We start from the raw sequence: 21,493 nt of genomic DNA, 5'->3' as shown, positions 1-21,493 counted from the left end.
AACCCTCTGTCATTGCCTGATTTTACTTGGCAAGGAAACCAATAAAGATGCCCCTTAACCCAGTTGAGTACTACATATATGAATCTAATAAGTTCAACTATAACCCACCTGGTTTGTTGATTTATTCTTCTATTTGTTTCACTTTCTCACTTACCTCATTAAAGTTGTAAAGAAGTAAAAATCATATCTATCTGAATTTCAACTACTTCTGGTCTCCTCTGTTGAGGAAGAGAAGAAAGTGCTAAAAAAAAAGGAACAAAAAGAAGAAAAGAAACTATACTCTAAATAATTCAGAAAAAACAATCCCTTAATAGTAAAATTTTGCCATATTGACCTTCCAGTGAGAGATGAACAAGTAGGAGCAGAAAATGAGAATCCTTCCAAGGTCCTTAAGATCCATGGTATTAGCCTTGCATTACTATAATGAAATACCTAAGGCAACTAACTTAAAAAGTTCTGCAGTTTTCTGTCCAAGATTGAGTGACTCCACTGCTTTGGGTTACTGGTAAGGATGGCACATCATGATGGGAATATGATATGGACCAAGTCACACAGCTCTTGAGCCAGGAAGCAGAAAATGGAGAAGAAGGGGTTGGGTTCCCTTAATTCCCGTCAAAGATATACTCCCAGTGTCCTAAGGACCTCTCATATAGACCTGCCTCCTAAAGATCTAGAGGACCTCCCAACTGTGCCACCTGGGAACCAAGCTTCTAACACATGGACTTTGGGGACACTGCCTATATTCAGCCCATATTCAGCATCCATTGGGTTTATTTTTATGTTATTGGGGTTACAGGTTTAGTCATGGAAGGTGAAATTAGAAACTTTGAAAAGCAAACTAGAACTCATCTCAGAATTAAATCAGATTCTCTTACCAACTTTGAAATTTTCCTGACCGAACATGGATATCAGTCCTGTTGTTCCAACTCAGGCACACTATCTAGCATAAATAATTCCCTTAGCAGTCTGCCCATCTTTCCGCTCCTCCTGACATTCTCCCTAACTTCTTTAGAGAACATAAAATCAAACATTATTCTCATGTCAGTAATTCCAACAGCTAAGAAAACATATCCTTTCCAGGTCCCAACATCTAGTGACAGGATAATATCATGAAAACAAAAAATCCAGGCCTTATTAGATATTTGGCCCAAAATTATGTTTTCCATTGAAGATGACATAATTGGGTCACTTTGGTCATTCTGCTGGAATTGTACAAGAATCATGTCTAGTCTTATAATTGAAGATCTCCTCTATCCTTGGAGTAGAAAGGAAAATCAGGCCATTCTATGATCAACACACTCACATGTGAGGCTCTTGGGGGACATTTTGGAAGACTCCAGAGAAAGGTGTGTCACATGGGTTTTTCACGTAAATGCCTCTGTTTCAATAACTAGTGCAAGAGATCTTCATTTTATTCCAGAAACACAAACATCCAAAAAAGATCTCTCTTTTGAAATCAGAAAATCAGTAATATACTCAATAAATAGCTCATGAACCCCAGGAAAGTCAAGATCTCATTTTGTATACGGTGGGACAACTTTATTCTTCTAAATGTAGATTCCCAGGTTTTCTGGTGCCACTTTGGAAGGGGTGCGTGGGTGATGAGGACTGAACCCAGAGATGCTTTACCACTGAGTCACATCCCTTGTCTTTTCCATTTTTTATTTTGAGACAAGGTCTTTCTAAAGATCTTACTAAGTTGACCTTGAACTTGTGATCCTCTTCTCTCAGCCTCCTGAGTTGCTAGGATTACAGTCATGGGTCATCACACCCAGCATCCAGTGCCATTTTTAAAAAGGAGATTTCACCTTGAACTTTAAAATTTCAAAGGAAAAAGTTCTGATTATTTTATTTTCAGTAAGATTCGTAACTGAGGAACAGTCAGGAAGCTGTGATTGTATTTTTGTTAAAATTATGAATTCTACAACCCGGCATTTCATAAGTAGTGATAACCTTACAATTTGAAAGGTTTTTTCCTGAGTCAGGATTAGAACATAAATGCACAAAAAACAGGGACAGACCAGCTCAGTGAGTAAAATCAGGGAAGTGACAGTTATAAAACCAACCTCAGATCCTATGTCTTAATAGGTTGCTTTTTACTTACCTTCCTCCATGAGTTTGTTTTCTGCTTGAGAATTATTCAGTGAGGTCCACATCCCCATGAACGGAACACCTCAAAATCTTGCCCACATGCCAAGTACCCCGATCCTTCTATGTACTGCCCGAATGCAGCTTCACACTGCACATAATCTCTTCTCCACATGCCTGTTGCCCATTGCTTTTCCATCTCAGAGCAAGTTGTTTATCACATACTATCCCTGCTACTAGAATCCGAGTTTAGGGCTTCAGGCACCAAAGGTACTCCACCAAGTGCCATCTTGCACAGAGCAGGACATTTTACTTGTTGAAACAGAGAATACATTTCATTTCCTCGGTTGTGGCAGCAAGCGATCCCTTCACACCTCAGCAGCTCCTGCAAACTCCACCACGTTTCAGCCCCATTAAATAAATCCTTCATGGTAGTAGTCCAGAGTCATCAAGCAAAAGTTACACTGCATCTCCCATCCTCTAGGATGTGCGTCAAGTGTAGAATATATTTCAAAGTGAAATATTTTCATCAAAAAACAGGCAGCTGGAGAAAGGAAGAGTTGAGTTTTGTGGGAGTTTTTCTTTAACAGACTACACCTGTTAAAAATAGTAAAAATAGCACAATTACAGTAACACAGTGTTTGCTCCAACTGGACTGTGCCTTTTGATTTGCCTGGAGGCCAAGGATTACAAAAAAAATGGATCTCTGGATCAGACTGCCTCACAAGGACTGCTCCCAAGGGCTCCTGTTCTTTTGTTCTCACAGTCATCCTATAGGTGACAGCTTAGATGTCAACTGTGATCTTACAAACATGCATCAGGTATCACTCCTGTGTCTTTCAGCAGCCCCCACCAAAGCACTTGCTTTTTCCCTTTTGTCTGAGCCTCCCCTAATGAGGGGGAGCATAACTAAGTGCAGAAACTGTACCCGTCTTATGAAGTTGTTGTTTCCTGTGTGCCCAGCACAGTGCCTGGCGCCCAAAACATAGTCAACAAGTATTTGTTGGATGAATGAATCGATCAATTCATCCATTCACCTATTTATCCTAACTTTCCCCTTATTGTCACTTCACCCGAGGCAGGCTGCATCCAAGAATAGAAGACATGTGAGCAGAGCATAATGAAGGAATCAGCTAACTGAGGAGAGAACAGGGGCCAGAGGAAAGAGCAATAAGATTCATTTAGCACCTGTTACTCACCAGGTGTTCTGGGGAAACTGTGCACACATGGTCTCACCTAATTGTCACAACAGCTAAATAAGCAAAGGATTATTTCTTCAACCAGTGTTCATCATGCACCTGCTGTGTGTCAGAAACTTGGCATACAAAAACAAACAAGGTGGACTCCCTTCCCCTTACGGTGGAGAGTACATGGGATAGGCGAGAGAGTATGGGAGTGAACGAACATACAAGTGTGCTAACTGGAAGAGCCAAAGCTTTATGAAGTCAATGAGATGTGGCCGTGGGATAGAGAGTAGGGGATCCGCTCCATTCTGAAATCATCAGGTAGGGAGTTGTGAACCACTGAGGGAAGAGTTGTGGGAAGAGTGGGAAGAGTCAGGTGTGTGGAGAAAAGGGGAGAATTCTAGGAAAAGGGGACTAAAAGACATGGGAGGCAAGGTGTATCCAAGAACAAAAGGAAGGCCAGGTAGTGGGAGCACGGGCAGGTTGGTGGGGGTGAAGTGGACAGGAGTCACCAGCCACCTAGCTGGGCACAGGGCTCAGGCTGCATGCTAAGCACAATGCAGCTCTCTCTCCCATTCTGCAGATCAGAAAAACAATGCCCACGGATGTTTCCTTTGATATGAGGATGCTGACTCATAAAGGCGGTGTGGGGGGTATCATGGGAGGAATGGAGGAACTTTAGATAGGGCAAAGGGGAGGGAGGGGAAGGAAGGAGGCATGGGGGTAGGAAAGACGGTGGAATGAGTTAGACATCATTACCCTAAGGACACATATGAAGACACGAATGGTGTGAAAATACTTTGTGTACAATCAGTGACTTGAAAAATTGTGCTCTATATGTGTAAATATGAAATGAATTTCATTCTGCCATCATGTATAACAAATTAGATTAAATAAATATTTAAAAAAAAAAAAAAGAAAAGGTCCAGAGAGGTTAAAACACACATCCAGAAAGAGGCAGAGAGGAGACAGGTTTTTTTTCTGTCTCTGGAGCACTGAAGATCAAAGGGAGAGGGCAGCCTACCACTGCCAAAAGCGCCTGGGGCCACAGCAGCTGCCTATGCCCAGGAGCACAAGGGCGGTCACTGGGGTGAAATCTGAGAATGAACCCATCCCTAAGTTTGAATCTCTGCTAAAAGACCGGACAAGCTCTGCTTATTGAAGCTAAAGTGGGCTCGTAGACCTTCTAAAAAGAGAAAAGGAAGCAGAAGGGGAGAGAACTGCTGACCCAGGTTCCCATCCCACCGACATTGTGGGGCCTACAGTCACAGTGTAGTCACTCATTTTTTTGTTACTATGTTTTAGTTGTCAATGGACCTTTATTTTATTTACATGTGGTGCTGAGAATCAAACCCAGTGCCTCACATGTGCTAGGCAAGTGTTTTCCCACTGAGCCACCACCCCAGCCCCTAGTCACTCATTTTTCTATAGTGGGTTTCTGTCTAAGGATTGAAGGAGCCACTCTGGGTCCTTTAACAAGTCTCTGGTCTCTCGCTGACCTTGTTTGGTGCCATTAAGTGTCCAATTCCCCAAGCCTAGCAACACTGAGGACATCACTGTGTAGTCTCATGCCAAGATGCAGAAGTCATTTGGAAAAATGGCTCAGGTTCATGGAAAAACAAACTCAGGGTTTATTTGCTGTAAGTATTTGGTCTGCCCTCATTTCCACCCCAGCTGCACCCGAGAGAAAAGCTAAATTTCCAAAAGAACACTCAGGGACCTCCTTCCATTTAGCATGATGGTAACCCCAAGACATCTTTCAGTGTCTCTGACATCAGAACCAAGCAGCCTGTGTGGATTTATGGCCTCTCTCAATCTCCCAAGGGACCTGCCAACCATTCTGAAACAATTTTTCCATCTCGTCCAGATGGGATTTTCAAGTCATAATTATGGGATAATTACCATCCAGGCAGCTGTTTTGTGCCTGACATTAGGTTCAAGCATTTGGCAGTGAGGAATGGATGCACTTTTACAGATTTTGACATTTCTTAGCACTCTGTGGCCTGCTCAGAAGCCAGCTAGTTACCTAAGTGCCCAAAATAAGAAATATTTCAAAAAAGTTAAAGTTTGGAAAATGAGCACTTCTTGTCCAATTAAGGTGATGAATGACTGTACACTGAGATTTAACAGAATAAAGAAGTCACCAGGAAGGCTACAGGAAGCCAGGAAGAAACTCACATTTCTGAGCTAGAATTTAGAAATGTAAAATACACCTGAAAAGTAAAGGAGGAAAGAGAATATCTGTCTTTCTCTTTCTGAACAAGAGTCTACCTGACTTCTGAATCCCCAGAAGTTAAAAGAAGAGGTAACCAAAAATATTCTCACTCAACAATTTCTACCCAGATCATTCTTTCTTGTGTCAAGCATTAATTGCATGCCTGTTTTGTGCCAAAAAGCTATGATAAGAAAGATGATAGGCCTGTGCTCCTGGAATAACAATCTGTGAAAGGAACTAAGCAAGGATATAAGCAATTCTAAACAAAGTGTTTTTGTGCTCTCTCAGGACTTGTTGTGCGGGAGGTGGCATTGTGTGCCAGGGGCCAAGGGAACCAAAACACTGATGAGAAATTGATACTTATTCTGAGAATCTAAGATTATCAGGGCAAACAGGTAAAGAGAATTGAGAGGACTTTTACCCAACAGAATAATAGCTCATAGAAGACCAAGATATGATGAGGGTAGTTGTTACCAGTTAGCTGTTGCTATCATAATGCTGTGTAACAAGAGTTCCCAATACTTGTTAGCATACATGCATTAGTTTATATTTCTCATTTATGCATTTGTGGATTGACAAGTATTTGGCCGATCTGGGTTGGCTCCAAGCTTCAGATGGGTCTGCCCCTTGTGTCTCTCATCCTCTTTAGACCAGTGCTTCCTGAGTTTCATTTTTCTCATGATAAAAGGGAGATGCCCAAGAGGTCACACCCAACTGTAAAAACATATTTTGAACACATGCTCATAATCAGGTTTTCTTCTAATCTTCCATTGGCCAAAGTATATCACAAAGCCAATCTCAAAGTTAGAGCCAGGGAATAATTTTTCCCACCATGAAGCTATAGAAAGTATACGAACATACCATCCTCCTACAGAGGAGAGAGAAGGAAATCAGTAAGTCACTCTGACTCAGTAAAGTAAGAGAACCGTGGAAGCAAAGCAAGAGAGCACAGAAAAAGAAGAAGTGAGGTTTGGTGATTGATTTAGCATCAGCCCCTAAACATCTGTAAATGAAGAGTTGAAACATCTGTAAATGAGGAGGTGAAACAACTGTAAATGAGGAGGCAAAACATCTGTAAATGAGGAGGCAAAACATCTGTAAATGAGGAGGCAAAACATCTGTAAATGAGGAGGTGAATCAAGTGAGACAGGGGCTGGTCATTCAGATTGTGTTGGTTATTGGGAAAAGTTTGGATTTCAAACTTTTCAAATTTCATTGAGAATTTTATCTCACTTTACATTTTAAGATCATATTCGAAGCTCTTTGTAAGGGCATTAGAAGAAAGCAAGACTGAAAGAGAGGAAACAAGCAAGGAAACTGAAGACAAGAGATGCTGGTGATGTGGGTTAAGGGTGTAGGAATAGAAATGGAGACAAAAAAAAGAGACAAATTTTCTAAAGGAAAAATTGATAATATTTCCCAATGAATACATGAAGGGGATAAGAGAAACACCAGAGGTAACTTCTGGTTCTTTGATTGAGCAACCAAGTGTCTTGTGGTGCCATTGATGGGAATTAGTCAATGGAGGATAGGAAACGCATTTAAGAAGAAGAATCAGGGATTTCATTTAAGGTGAATTATGTTTGATCTGTTTGAATGCCATCCAGGTGGAGATGTTGAGTAGGAAGTGGAATAAATGTCTGAAGTTCTGAGACGTCTCCTTTCCAAGTAAGAACTTAAGAGTCAACAGCACTATTATGATTTTTAAAGGATAAAACTCATAAAGGAAGTAAGTGCAGATAGAGAACTCAAAGCAATATCCTGTTGTTGGATAGGGGGAAAAAATCATCCAGCAAAGGAAACTGAAGATTGATCAACCAGAAAAGTGGAAAATTGGAAGAAAATGGGTCAGGCCTTTTCCAAGGTTCTTCTAAAGCCAGCTCTGCCAGGAAGCCATCACCTCCTTGAAGTCAACTAGTGCTCCCATTTCCTAGCTGAGAGCCCTTGAGGAATGAATCAGTGAACCAATCCTTTTGTGATATTTCCCTGTATTTCCTTCTCTCCTTCTCATCACAGATTCCCCAGTCATATTCTCAATACTTAGAACCTGATTCCATCTGCTAGAACCAGTTTTCCTTCTCCTGAAAATCCCTGCCCCAACCCAGGGACAGCGAGGCACTGGAGTCCAGAAGCTCAATTATGTGGAACCATTTCTAACCCAGCTTCGGGGATACCTTGTTGATTGTTTGAAATTGGCCATGATGGGAGTGTGTACATCACAGAAAATAGCATGATGGCAGAGTGTCACTGCTGGGCCCAGCTACTGACTGTTCCAGCAGAACCTAGAAAGACAAATGGAGATTATTTGGTGATATCTTGATGAATGAGACCTCTTGAGGATGTTCTAAGAGAGCTCCTGGGACCTACAGTAAGACCACCCAATCCCTTGTCTTAACTCTTGGGTTCCAGTTGGGGAAAGGAAAGATTGTGATCGATCCTGCAATGGAAGAGCTGACCGAAAAGTGATTCAGTCTTGTGAATCCCAGAAACTGTTCAATCCTGAGACAAGGATTCCGGGTGAGGAGTTTATTCAGAAAGGACAGAAAACTCCAGTATGAGCATAGGAAAGTGAGATGGGAGAAAGTGGCAGCCAATAGCAAGCATCTTACCATGGGCAACTGGAGCTGAATCCCTCAGAGGAAGCTCTAGGAAATAGATATACACCCCGTCTCTGAATGATCCCACCTGGAGGGGTCAAAAAGGTACACGTTCATCTTTACTAATCTATTCCTGCTTCTGAGAGTCCTTCGCAGAGAGGATTTTCTAAAATTCATTGCTGGGTACTTCCATGTTTTAGGACAAAGCCCTGAGGCACAGATGAGGATCCTGGAGGTTGGCAGACTGCTGGCACACCTAATAGTAAACACTGGGAGTAGGGGGTATGGATGGTGCAGGGGTTTGAATGTATCCCTCCAAATTTTATGTGTTAGAAACTTAATCCTCAAAGTTGTATGTTAATGGTGTTTGAAAGTGAGACTTGGAGGAGCACATTAGGATTAGAAAAGGTCATGAGGGTGGAGACTCCATGCTGGCATTAGTAGCTTTAGAAAAAGTGAGAGACTCAAGCTCTTCATACAATGACCTCTGCCATGTTAAGATGCAGCAAAGAGACCCTCACCAGATGCCAAACAGATGCCACTACCATGGTCTTTGACTTTCTAGCCTCTAGAACCATAAACCAAATAAACTTCTATTCTTTACAAATCACCTGGTCTCAGGTATTTTGTCATAGTAACAGAAAATGAACTAAGACAGATGGGATATCAATTGCATCTGCTGCAGTGGCTTCTGTAGACCTTACAATTCATTCAGGACTCTTACAAAATAACATGTAGGAAAAGTCTAGATTTCACTGCTGAAACCTGGCTTTTCTCCCATACCTGGCAGGGGGTACAATGAAGAGTCCAGGATTTGTAGACTGCACTCCAAGCCTAAGCACAGACTTGACCTTTCACAAACTTTGTAGCATTGACTAAGTGCTTTAATCTCTCTGAGCCTCAGTTGTCTCATCCTTAAATGGGGAGAACAAAACCTTCCTTCTTACTTCATAGAATTGTCCCTGGATGTAAGTATACATTGTGTTTATGAGAACACCATGAAAAGGAAAGGACTTAAGAATGCCAGCCATCACTAATTTTGCTTCTTTTCTGTGGGCTTGTTCACTTTCTTACCTCATCTAATTGTTCAGGGAAAGAGATTCCAACCCAATGATACTATACAATGTCAATCCAAGGTTAGCAACTTCTATTTAGAAACTGTACCCAAGCAAGTGTTAACACTGACCAAATAAGAAAATGCAAAGTAACATGTGTTCCAAATTATAAATAAATTAGAAAAAATCCAGGGGCTTCTTTTTTTTTCCAAAAGAATTCATTGGTTGGGTGGAGCTGACCTCAGACCATAGAAAGATCTTAAATTTTTGTATAGGGGAATCAGAATTTTTAAGGCTAGGGGTTTGGGATTCCCTAAGTGCAGTAGGGTTCAAGAACTGTTTTATGAGTAGCAAGAATGCATGACACTCCATGTGAATGGGTCTCTGTGTGTGCATCTGTACTAAAAACTACGCATGTGTTGTGGGCTACATTCCTATTGACTTTGGAAGTAGCCAGAGTTCTGTTTCCTCTGCAAGGACTGCCCAGAGGGAATTGGAAAATGAAAATGCATATTTCTGAAGGCAAGACATAAAAACAATGTTAAATGTCAGGACTGAACATCCTGAGACGCGCCTCGCACGCTCTCCAATCAGCATTGCCATGAAATTTTTAGGCATTTGCATTTACTGTGCCTTGAATCTATCGGGCAGGGAGCAGGGAAATAATTGAGCTTGACACTGTGCAGAACTGGAGCTCAAAGGCTTTTTTCCCAAGGTAATCCAGAAATGAGAAGGGTTTTGTGCTGTTGTCTGGCCTACCATGTCCCCAAGGAAGCATGCCTGGGGGATGGAAACGTTTCATATTTTTGTTGAGGTATGCGTTACATAAATACACACATTTGTCAAAACTCATTCAATTATAAGTACACTTGAAATCTGTATGTTTAACTGTATGCAAGTTAGGCTTCAATTAAAAAATATCTGGTGCTTTCTTACAAAGACCAGTTTAAAGCCCACCCTTACCATGGTCTGCCTCTACGCTGAAATCTCCACTCTTGCCCCTTGCCCCAGGCTCATTGCTGCCCTACATGTACATGCACACACATGTTCAGCATCACTGGAAGATGTTCATTTAAACACACAGTGTGAGGAGTTGGGGAAAATTAGATGCTAGGATGAGGAAAAATTCAGATCTGGGCATGCATCTGCTCTCAGGGCATTTGGACAGCTGGAGAGACAAGAATGTGCCCCAGGCACAGGCAGGAGGAGATCTGCACCAGATGTGCAATAGTGACCTTGAAAGTGACCTATGGACTTGGGGCAGGATGGGCAGAGTAAAAGTGGGAAGGAAGGGAGTAGGCAACCTACCGGGACTGAAGCTCCCTTATGGGGGCAAGAATGTGGGAAAGGTGAATTACTCTACTTGGTAAAGTGCCATACTCAGCCTCAGAGAACAGTGATAGGACAGGAGAGAGTGTTATGAGGTCCTTAGCAGAGTCTTTAACTACATTTTTTTCATCTTTACCAATAGCCATGGTATTGATGAGAAGGAACCATCATAGGCCTCTTTTCGTGTTGTTTTTGCATTATAAAAGCGACACCTGTTAAAACACAAAACTGGAAGCAGCTCAGATGTCCATCAACAGGAGAATAATTGAACAAGCCATGGTATATTTACACTGTTACTGAATAAAAATAAATGAGCTATTGATGCAGTGAAAACCAGGAAGGAATCTGAAAAATTGTGCCGAATGCTCATGTAAAACAGCACGCACTCTAGGTTTCCATGTGTAAGAATCTCCAGGACAGACCCAACCAACCTGTGGTAGAGAAGTAGGGACTGCCTTTGGGTGAGACTGGCAGAGGCCAACAAGAGAACTTACTGGCGTCAGAAACACTCTTTGTCGTGGTGGGAGTTTTAGTTACATGAATATATGCAATTTTTAGAATCCATTCAGTGGTGAAGTTATGATCTGTAAATTTCACCATAGGAAGATTGCATGTAAGAATAAAAACACACCCGAACTATAAATGAACTCCACTTAATGAGAAGCAGGCAGGAGTGTTCAGGGATCAAGTGTACTCGTGTCTGCAGCTTACTTTGAAGTTTATTTAAAAAAAAAATTACATGATATAATTATTTCAACTTTTCTGAATGCTTGAACATTTTTGGAATAATGCATTGGATTTTTAAAAAATCTATACATGCTCATAAGAAATTAAGTGAAAGGAGACAGGACTCTGGGTAGAGATCATACTGCTTCTGGAATATTATCAAGGAAGTGTCCCCCAGGATCTCTGCTTCTAACCTCTCTCTGACCAGTCCCAACTGCCCCACTGGAATTAACCTTCTTGTAAGCCATTGACATGATCCCTCAAGGTCATCCATTATTTATTCATCAATTGTGTATGAAGCACATAGTCTGTGGAGGGTAGAGCCAGATATAATCCTGCATTTGTAGCTTCCAGTTAAGACATTGATCTGGGAGTTATAGGTGATGAGTTTATAGGAGATGCCAGGAGTGCTGGGGAAATGGGCCCAGGCAGCTTGCCAAGTGGTAGGGAATACAGGCCCACACTTACTGAGGATGTGTTAGATAGACTCCATGCCCTGTTCAAGAGCTTTACTGTGTTCATCAATTCAGTTAATCCTTACAAACATCCATAAAGTAAGAACAGTCTTGTCCCCGGTTTACACACCAGAAATCTGAGACCTGGGGAAAGTTAAGTGATCTGCTCTCCATTGTATAGCAAATGAGGGACTGAGCAGGGATTCAAAACCCAGGAAGCTGTGTCTGAATCCTGTGCCCTAAACCAGGAGTTCGCAGTCTTTTTCTGTAAAGGACCCAAGAGGAAGTATTTTAAGCTTTGTTGGCCGAATAGTCTTCCAAAACTACTCATCTTCAATACTGTAGAATGAAAAAAGTCACAGACGACACATACATGGACAAGTTACCTCCAATAAAACTTAATTTACAAAAACTAGTGATGAGCCAGATTTGGTCCAAGGATCATAGTTTGTCAAACCCTGTCCCAAACCTCCCATAGCCTCCAGTGGCTGGGAGATGTTCAAGTTAAACCAAATGGTAACTGGGGGAACCCTAATTCCTGACTACAAAGTTTGTGTGGCAGTGTGGGAACAGACACTGAGGAATAAATACAAGCTCTAAGAGGTCAGGTCGCTAATTAACAATGAAAACAACAACAACAAAAATACACACCACCTGGGTGCATGTAGCAGTCTACTACCAAAGGAAGACTACAGAGTGGGGGAGGGAGTGAGAATGTGGAAAACATTCAGAAACCTCAACAAAGAATTGTCTTTCCTCTCTGGAGCCAGATTTAGAATTTCAACAACAAGTTCTTTGACACTCTATGTGAGTATAAGAAGACTAAAGTTCAAAAGCTTTGATTTAACATGATTCATTTTGAAAATGCTTAGCTAGAGAGAATTTTCCTGCTTGAATCATTACTCTCACTGGCCCTTGGTTTCTTAAGGGCAAGAAATCACTTTAGTCAATTCTTGTTGCTGACAAGGGAATCAACCCCAGAGCTCAGAGGGCAAGCTGGCCTGGGAATACACTCTCTCCTGTTCTAGGAAGAATCCAAGTAGTATTGAAAATTAAGAGCTCAAAGGATTTCTGAGTATTTATTCACAGTTTCTGAATGTTTATGCACCACCCATGGACCATAAGGCGTAGGGCATCTCCAGCCGGAAATTCCTGCCTCTGCTTTGGGATAGGGGACATCATGATGCTCCAATATTGGGCCCACCTCTCCCCTCTAACATCAGCCAGGGCCCATGTACACGTGGGATCACCAGAGAATCCGTGTGGAGAGTATATTTGGGGAAGATAATCTTTTTCAATACAATGCATTGGTGATATACTCCTGGATATTGACTTCTCTGTACCAACCCACCTGATATAAGGAGGAAACTATGCCCGCAACCAGGGTGAGGTCTGCAAGAAGTTAAGCTGACAGCCAGACTGGGATGAAGTCAATCTCTCATTTTCTACACTCTGTTAACCAGATCAACTGATTGCTTTCATGCCACAGAGATATGACTTGATTCCTTTTTTATTCTTAAGAAGGCATTTGGTGATTGCGAACCACTTCCCAGCTGGGTTTCAAGCAAGTGGTGGACTTACAGAGACTGTCGAGTTGCCATGGAAAGAGGCATTCCCTCTGTGACACAGCATTGCTTACTTAGGGTTGACGGTCCTATCGCCAAAAGATGAACCCAACATTCCTACCTTTGGGGACACATACGTGTTCCTAAACACATACCCCAGTGGTAAACTGTTAAAATCAGGACATGACAGACCTTGAACCTTGTCAGAAGGCCCAAAACTGTTCCTACTCATACTCACCACTTAGTTCTCTAAAGAAAACAAGAGACAAATCAGTCTCATTCTCCCTTTTTATGAACCAGTTAAGCTTTTCACTCCTTCAGGACTATATGCATTGATCAGGGGGCTGTAGCCTCAACCTGAAGATATGGAAGAGATTCTAAAAGCACTTGTAAAAGTGAATGCCAAAGTTCCGTCCCCAAGAATCCTTCAGAGATCAAAAGAAGTGGATTTAGGTTTTCTACTTTCCCCAAATCAGTGGTTCTTAAGCTTTCCCAGGCATCAGAATCACTTTGAAGGACTATTAGAACACAGAAGGCTGAGCTCCACCCTCCCACCAGAACTTCTGACTCAGGAGGTCTGGGTAGGACTGACATCATGGCATTTGAACAAATTTCCAAGAGATGCTTCTGCCATCCCAGGACCATCCTTTAAGAACCACTGCTCTCAGGCGCCCCTTCTATTTCAAGGCAGACTCGTGACAGAAGACTTTGGAAGTAATTCTATGATCTTTGTGGGTCAAGTTGGCCCCTCAATACTCTACTTTCTCTGCCAAATTCTGTAGCAACTAATCACACTCTTTAAATGAAATTTAAATTAATTTTTTGAAAAATATAGGATTAAACATTTTGTTCTTTTACTGACCAGCCACATGTACCTAATGGCTACCACACTGGAAGCACAGATACATTCCTATCATTTTGGAAAGTTCTACTAAACAACATTATTCTGTAACAGTTCAAAAAACTGCTTCTCTCTATTCAAAATTTTCCTGTTAATCCATTACTTACAATAAAATACAAACTCCCCTAAAGTCCTTTCTACTAATATCAGAAATAGAATTTTAACTTTTTTCTCTTATATGTTGCTCACTATAGCATCTCATTCACCTCTTTCCATCAAGTTAGGAAAAGAACACAAACAAATTTATGCAGAAAAGATAAAAAGCCGATTTACATTCTCCTATCACCCATTTTTCATCATGTGATAAAATTCACCCTAAAAGTAGTATGAGTTGGAGAAAGCAATAGCTCTAGAGAGATTGGGTTGACAGAACGGTCTTGTGGACAACAAAAATCATACAACACGGGATGGAGAATTTGAGTGGTCATTTGAATAGTCATGGGGCGCCACTCTTGAAGGTAAGAACAGGACCATGCTGAGAGTAGACAAGAGAAGGATAAACCTGCATTTCTACAAAAGCGCACATCTCAAGTACAGGGCATGACTGCCATGACTGACATTTGATTTGCCATTCTTGAGGGGAAAGATTTGGATTCATGGTTAGGTGATGCCTTTTTCAGGAGCCTAACTCTATCTAATCCTTTCTTACAGATTCGACTGAATAGCAGGGGGCTGATCTACTCTGTGGGGTTGCTCCTGGCTTCTGTCTTTGTTACGGTAGGTTTGCAAATCTCTTTCCATTCTTAAGTTCATATATTCTTCCCTTCTTCCAGGTTCTTTGGAGACCAGATGGACTTGGCCTCTTGGTATATGGGAACAGTAGACCTCCAGATGTTCTGTCCCCTGGCTATTTCTTCTGGAAGTGGATTATAGCCATCCACTAGAATGACTCTTTTTTTTCTGAAAGGAGCCAGCTTTCCTCTTCTCAGAAGAATGGCCCTGCCCAAAATATTTTACCAAAAGCAAAGAGGAGTTCCCAGTTTTTCTATAAGATTGTCATCAAAGAAGTTCCCAGTTTTTCTATAAGATTGCCATCAAAGGGTAGATTGCAATTAATTTATTGTTCTGGGTTATAAAACAGCTCCATAAATTCATGGGTTTGACTAATACTCAGGAACTAAGAATATGTTTTATTTACAATGTGCTTTTATGTTTTTCCACTATCTTGGCCATTACAGTCTTCTGCGTACTTGAATATTTCCAAATCTACTAACATGTTTGGTAGGAACAAATTGATGCCAACACATGAACTGACCCACATGAACTATCCATTAGCATACATGTATACGGTTGAATTTTCACTTTTACAAACACTGAAATGCAGTAAGTTTTTTTCCTTAATGTTTCAAAAAAATATTGACTGAATTTCACTTGGCATGTTGTTAATGGACATATGCTGGAGAGTGGGAATTCATAAGGGTAGGCAGGAAGTAAGAAAGGTAATTCAGGACGTGAATCTAATGGTAAAATATTACCAAAGCAAATACTGCCTTACTATTATGTCAAAATGAAAGTTTACATAATTGATCATTTCATAGTTTAGAAGGTTCCTCAGATCTAGTATAACTTGGAGTTTTGATATTTAAAATAACCATTCACTGTGCTTAATGCTTTGCATATACTTTCCCATTTGGAGCTCCCATGAAGTAGTCACTAATATCAGCCCCATTATACAGATTTTTTGGCTGAGGCCTAAGAAGTTAATTGACTTGTCTTTACTGACACTGAATGAATTGTGGAGCATGCCAGCTGATGTTTGAGTGCATGTTTGTAGACCCTGTGCTTCTCTTTAGGATGTACTATAGTTGTGCATGCTACAGGATCCTGAGCTAGCAACCACCTGTGTGGTCAAAATTAGGTTATTGAAAGAGGAAATGGGTTTGAGAAGAAAGAACAATTTTCAAATGCCTATTTTGACCTCCAAGAAGAAAGGTCAAGAAAACCACTGGAAATATGAATCTGAGTTCAGCAAAAATATCCAAGCTGGAGATACCAGAATGTAGATGTAGCTGTAGACAGAAGCCCTGCTATTTGATAAGCTCCCTAAGAGAGTGAGTGTAGACAGAAAAGAGGCCCAAGGTCTAAGTCTTGGTGTTCTCCAACACTTCAAGGTCAAAAAGATGAAGATGAGACATGTAAACAAACAAAGAAGGAGTGGTTGTAGAGGTTGGAAGGAAACCAGCAGAATGTGTCATCCTGGAAGCCAAATGGATAAGGAGTTTCAAAGTGGGGGGAGTGATCAACTGTGTCAAGTGAGCCCTGAGCCCAGCCATTAGCATTAGAATTGCAAAGCCATGGATGTTCTTGATGAGGGTGGTTTTGTGGCATGATGGGCAGAGGGTTAGTGGAATAAGCTAACAGAAAATGGGAGAAGAAGTAGGAGACAGCTGGTATTTGAAACTCTTTCAGATAATCTGTGAGATAAATTGTAAAGGACAGAGGAATGGGAATTTTTTAAGTGTTGCTTTTTAATATGAGAGAGAGAACAGCATCTTTGTACGCCAACTGGCATAATCTGGGGGTGAGATATGGAAATGTAGATAAAAGAGAGGGGAGTTGTTTAAACCACATTCTTAAGCAGTATGAGAGAGGGATCTGGTGCCCACATGGAGTTGGCCATGGACAGTGGGTCTCCACTAATGGGAGAGAGGTGCGGAGGCCTGTGTGTGATGAGAATCTATGAAATGGAAATGAGGGTGAAAAGGGAGCATTGGAGGCTTCAGGAGAGAGCAAAGTTGAGAAAAGAAATCAACGAGGGAGTAGGGAAGGACAGGATGCTTGCTTTGAAACATTAATGAACCACCTAAGGTTAGTGTTCTCAAATTTAAAGTGAGGCCATTCAAAATAACTGGGCATTGTTCCCCAGTCCTGGTGGTCAGCTGTGTGGTTGGAGCACGGCTTAGATGAAAACATGGCTTGAACCAAAGGGCTTTGGCTTAGCTAAGCCAGGACAGAGAGGCCAGGAATCCAGGTGGGTGCTCTGAAGTGATTCTAGCAATTGCCAGTAGAATAAAAGCAGGGTAAGAAGGGGAGGGAAGGATCAAGATAGGCAAAGCCCAGTGAAATTATGATGGTAACAATAGGTTGTGGGGGCATGCAGAGTTGAGGGAGTTGGGGTACCACATGGAAAGAACCTGGAAAGGAAATTGCAGTCAATATAACACAGATGTTTCTGCTCTTGATAATATAGCAAGGTGGAGGCCACAGCCTTGTACAGTAGAACTTTCTCAAATGAAATGGCCCGGACCTGTTCTGGATAGTAGTTTCTGATTCTATGTGAATATTGAGCACTCCAACCAACTGAGGAGTTTGCATTTTTATCTCATTTCACTTAATTTTAAATGGGTGTGGAGGTGGTGACTGGCTGATGCAAGACAGAGGTCAAAGACTTGAGAGAAAGACCAAAACAGAGAAAAATGGTAGTGTGACCATGAGCTGAGACATAAAACTCCTACAAATGGAGTGGCCAGGGTTGCATGGTCGACTGCAATCAAGGAGGGACAGGGAGACACAGAAGACTTGAGATTCCAGGCTTAGTGTTTTGAGGAAGGAGAGAAGGAAAATGGTTTGGAAGCAGAAATAAAGCCCACAATGACAATGTCCTCACCTCCAGGAGCAGCAATGAGAGGAGATTTGTGCACATCAGAGGAACTGCTGGGCAATGCCACCCTGAGAGGCCTGCAGGGATGGTGTTCCCTAGCGCAAGCCAAGGCCTGTTTGGACAGCACAGTGGAGGGCCACACAGGAGATGCTACACAAGTGTCCTATAGCCAAGCTGTATCCCTACCAATAGTTCTTTTTGTTTGTTTGTTTGTTTTCCTTCTTTGTTCTGTGTGGGGGGTGGGGAGTGGGTACTGGGAATTGAACCCAAGAGAACTTGACCACTGAGCAACATCCCCAGCCCTTTTTGTTTTAAGACAGAGTCTTGCTAAGTTGCCCAGGCTGGCCTCAAACTTGTGATCTTCCTGCCTTAACCTCTTGAGTAGCTGGGATTACAGGTGTGCACCACCATGCCCAGCTCATTTTCCCTTTTTAAATTACTTTCCCCACTGCCCCAACTGGTCTGTATTTCTTCTTTTCTTGATTCTGACATTCCTATCCCCCACCATCTAAAGGGATAGACTTTGCAGGCTCAGAGAGACTCAGCACCCTATCCAAGGCCCACCACCCATAACCCTTCCCAGTGCCCTCTGACCCATTCTCTCTGTTGCAGGTGTTTGGGGTTCACCTGAACAAGTGGCAGCTGGATAAGAAGCTGGGGTGCGGCTGTCTCTTCCTGTATGGCGTGTTCCTGTGCTTCTCCATCATGACGGAGTTCAACGTGTTCACCTTCGTGAACTTACCCATGTGCGGGGACCACTGATCCTCTGGCCACCTACAGAGGCCCAGATCCTTCTTTTCTGTGCAATACGAGACCTGGCCGCATCCCCCAAGTCATGCGGGCCCTCAAGGGCCGCGGCGTCCGTCTCTCCTGTGCTGTCCACAGGCCTCCATTCCTGTCCTGGTGGCCCAGGCTCCCCCCGCCACATCCTTCACTCCCCCACCTCCTTGCTCCTTCGTCCCACCTGGCCCCCTCTCACCTGCCAACTGGCCCCTCCCTGCCTCTTCCATCTGAAGACATCTACCATCCACGTGAATTTTCAAGCTCCATTTTTGAACCGTGACTGAGATTCTAGAACAAAACTGGCTGCTAACTGGCCCAAGCCAGGCACAACTTATTTACAATCCCTCTTCCTTTTTTAAGTTATTTGATGGAAGACTACCCTAATTTATGACCTAAGACTGTTGAAGAAATAGAGGAGAGGGTCCATTGACGAGGAATGTCTGGGATTGTGTTTTGTTTGGAGGTAATTCCTAGGTTACTGGGCTTGAGGGTTTTTTTTTTTTTATTTGGGGGGTGGCTCCCCTTTGATTACTTTTCTTCCAGAGATGGAGGACATCCCTTGCGTCTTCTTTCACTAGGCCTGGATATTTGATGATCCACAGGTTGTACTGCTGTGTCTTCTGGGAGTGAATCCCAGGCACAATGAAGTATGCATGGATTTAGTGCTTAGTCGAGGAGCGGCTGGGTAAGGCCACAGAGAACAGATGTATGACATTTTCTGCCCAAGGATGCTTCGCTAAGTCCTGTGGGCTTCACCTGGGGGCTGGGGGTGCAAGGTGTTGCAGGAAAAAAACTGCTTCCCACATGTTCACTGAGACCATCTATTTCTCACTAGGTTCTTTCTAGTTTTACAAGCAATAGTTCTAGCCTGCCTGAGGCCTTTGACACAGGGGCCCTGGTTACACTGTCCATCCGCAAGGCACCAGGCAGTCAACGACAGAAGCGTCCCCAACATGTGAGTCCTTGAGATGTGCTCTTGTTGCTGGGTTATTTGGGGTGACAGGGAATGACACAGAGGCCACCACTGCTTTCCATGCAGGAGTTACAGACACTGGTTTCTTGGAAAATGGAGAGAAGCGCATTTTGCACAGACCTCGTCAATGAAGTCCCAATTTGCCACTTGGTATCGAGTACACTGGACCCTGACGGCTGGCTCTTGGGCAAACGTCCTTTCTCATGGAATGCCACCGCCAAGTTGGCCTGACTCCACCCCTCCCATCCTGGAGGGATGGCCAGGGAAGGAGAAAGCAGAGAGACCTGACACCTTGGAAACCACAGAATGTGTTAAATGCAGACTCGCTCAAGGGCATAAGTTATTGTGAACGTTTCTTTGCCAATCACTGCTCAACAGCCCTGCTAGATTTTGTATGATGCTGAATTATTATGCAGACCAATTCCACCAAGTTGAGACACACCCATGCTTGTTACACTAGTATTTATTGAAACTGTGGATTCTTGCCCGTGCTGTCCCTTGTATTTACTTTAAGCACTGATCACTTATCCATTCATTCGGTATGGTTTTCCCAGTTCCTTGTACACATTCTGGTATGAATTGTAAAAAAACATAACCTGCTACAAATTGGTTGATTGTTTTCTGTCTGCGGTGCAAACCCAGGGCAGCCTTAGCTGCGGGCACACCTGCCCAACCGAGGAACAGGAGGGGAAATCACTCATTTGGGCTCTCAGAGCTAAGACACACTTATTGATTCTGTTGCACATTTTGCACTGGTTTATGGCGATTGTTTTCTTGGACGGATAGTGTAAAATAAACTTCTCTGTTCTGTATCCTTCTTCAAGCAAAGCGCATTCCTTTCTCCTCTGGAATGTTGTCCCTTTTCTGATGAGGAGAATGCACCGCACGGAAAGCAAAATGACTGCAATAATTGCATGGCAGGGATTTGCACTTCTGCTGATCCTGAGTTGGTATATTCTGGGTTTAGAAAGCTGCTATATGTCTGTCAGATTGCAAGAATAAAGTGGCAAGTCATGCATCCTCTCTAAATACTGAAGGAAGTTTGGACCTGTGGTCCTGTCATCAAATTCTGGAACTCCACCTGTCATAGAATCCATGTGACATTATGTTAGGAATTCCTCCTTCAAGTGGACAGGAGAAGAAGAGCATCACAGTCCTGAAGTTGGTGCTTGGCTGTGGTCCAGTTCCCCATCCTCTCTGACTTGATAAGCTTTTAATCATGAAAAGTAAGACATCCTCCAAAGATGATTCCTTAAAAGAGACACTAATACATAGTTATAAAAAGCCACTTTTGAGGGAAGGGTTACTGGGGATTAAACCCAGGAATGCTCTAGCACTGAGGTCTTCTTTTAATTTTAAGAAGGCCCTGCCAGGGCCCTTCTTTTAATTTTTGTTTTTATTTTGAGATCAGGTCACACCAAGTAGCTGAGGACCTCACTAAATTGCTGAGGCTGGCCTCAAACTTGTGATCCTCCTGCCCTCAACCTTCCGAGTTGCTAGGATTACAGGCATGCACCACTGGGCCAGACTTAAGACATTTTCTGATCCTGCAAGACTCTAAAAAGAGTAATTACCAAGATCCAAAATTGGTACACAAGCAACATTTTCACCTGAAATAAACACAATTTAGTTGCAGGAATCAGAAAGTTACTAATTCACAACGCCAACTTTATTTAACTGTTTAAAAATATATTTTCCTGGCGGAGAGGTAATTGTAGGTCCTTGACTTTGTCTTGAGTATTTACATCTTAGAAAGTTTTACTACAATATTTGCGTATTTTACAAATACCCTAACCCTAACTCAGGATAGTGTAAAATAAACTTCTCTGTTCTGTATCATTACACTGATCGGTGCTTACAAAGCATTAGATAATTTCATGTGTAAACATTTTGCTATATCTTAAGCAAAGACTGCGATCAGAAGCTTTATGTAAAAAAAAAAATACATTTTCTATGAAATTTTTAGAAATTGTTATTCAGTTCTCCAAAGTGAAAATTGTGGAATGAGACAGTGTGCTTAT

General features: G+C 42.3%; 1 protein-coding gene across 1 annotated transcript in view; it reads left to right on the top strand.

Moving 5' to 3' along the window:
- Positions 1–19,988, top strand: part of Slc24a3 (solute carrier family 24 member 3) — a 538,383-nt gene extending 518,395 nt beyond the window's left edge. The window contains exons 16-17 of the mRNA XM_027922464.2: positions 14,767–14,832; positions 18,329–19,988. Coding sequence (XP_027778265.2) covers positions 14,767–14,832; positions 18,329–18,478 — 216 coding nt within the window. The 3' untranslated portion in view covers positions 18,479–19,988. The remainder of the gene's footprint in view (positions 1–14,766; positions 14,833–18,328) is intronic.
- Positions 19,989–21,493: the final 1,505 nt, after the last annotated feature.

Source organism: Marmota flaviventris, chromosome 2 (assembly GCF_047511675.1).
Source record: "Marmota flaviventris isolate mMarFla1 chromosome 2, mMarFla1.hap1, whole genome shotgun sequence".
Classification (NCBI taxonomy): Eukaryota; Metazoa; Chordata; class Mammalia; order Rodentia; family Sciuridae; genus Marmota; species Marmota flaviventris.
The sequence above is the reverse complement of the archived record's forward strand: the minus strand, read 5'-3'. Positions and strand labels throughout refer to the sequence as shown.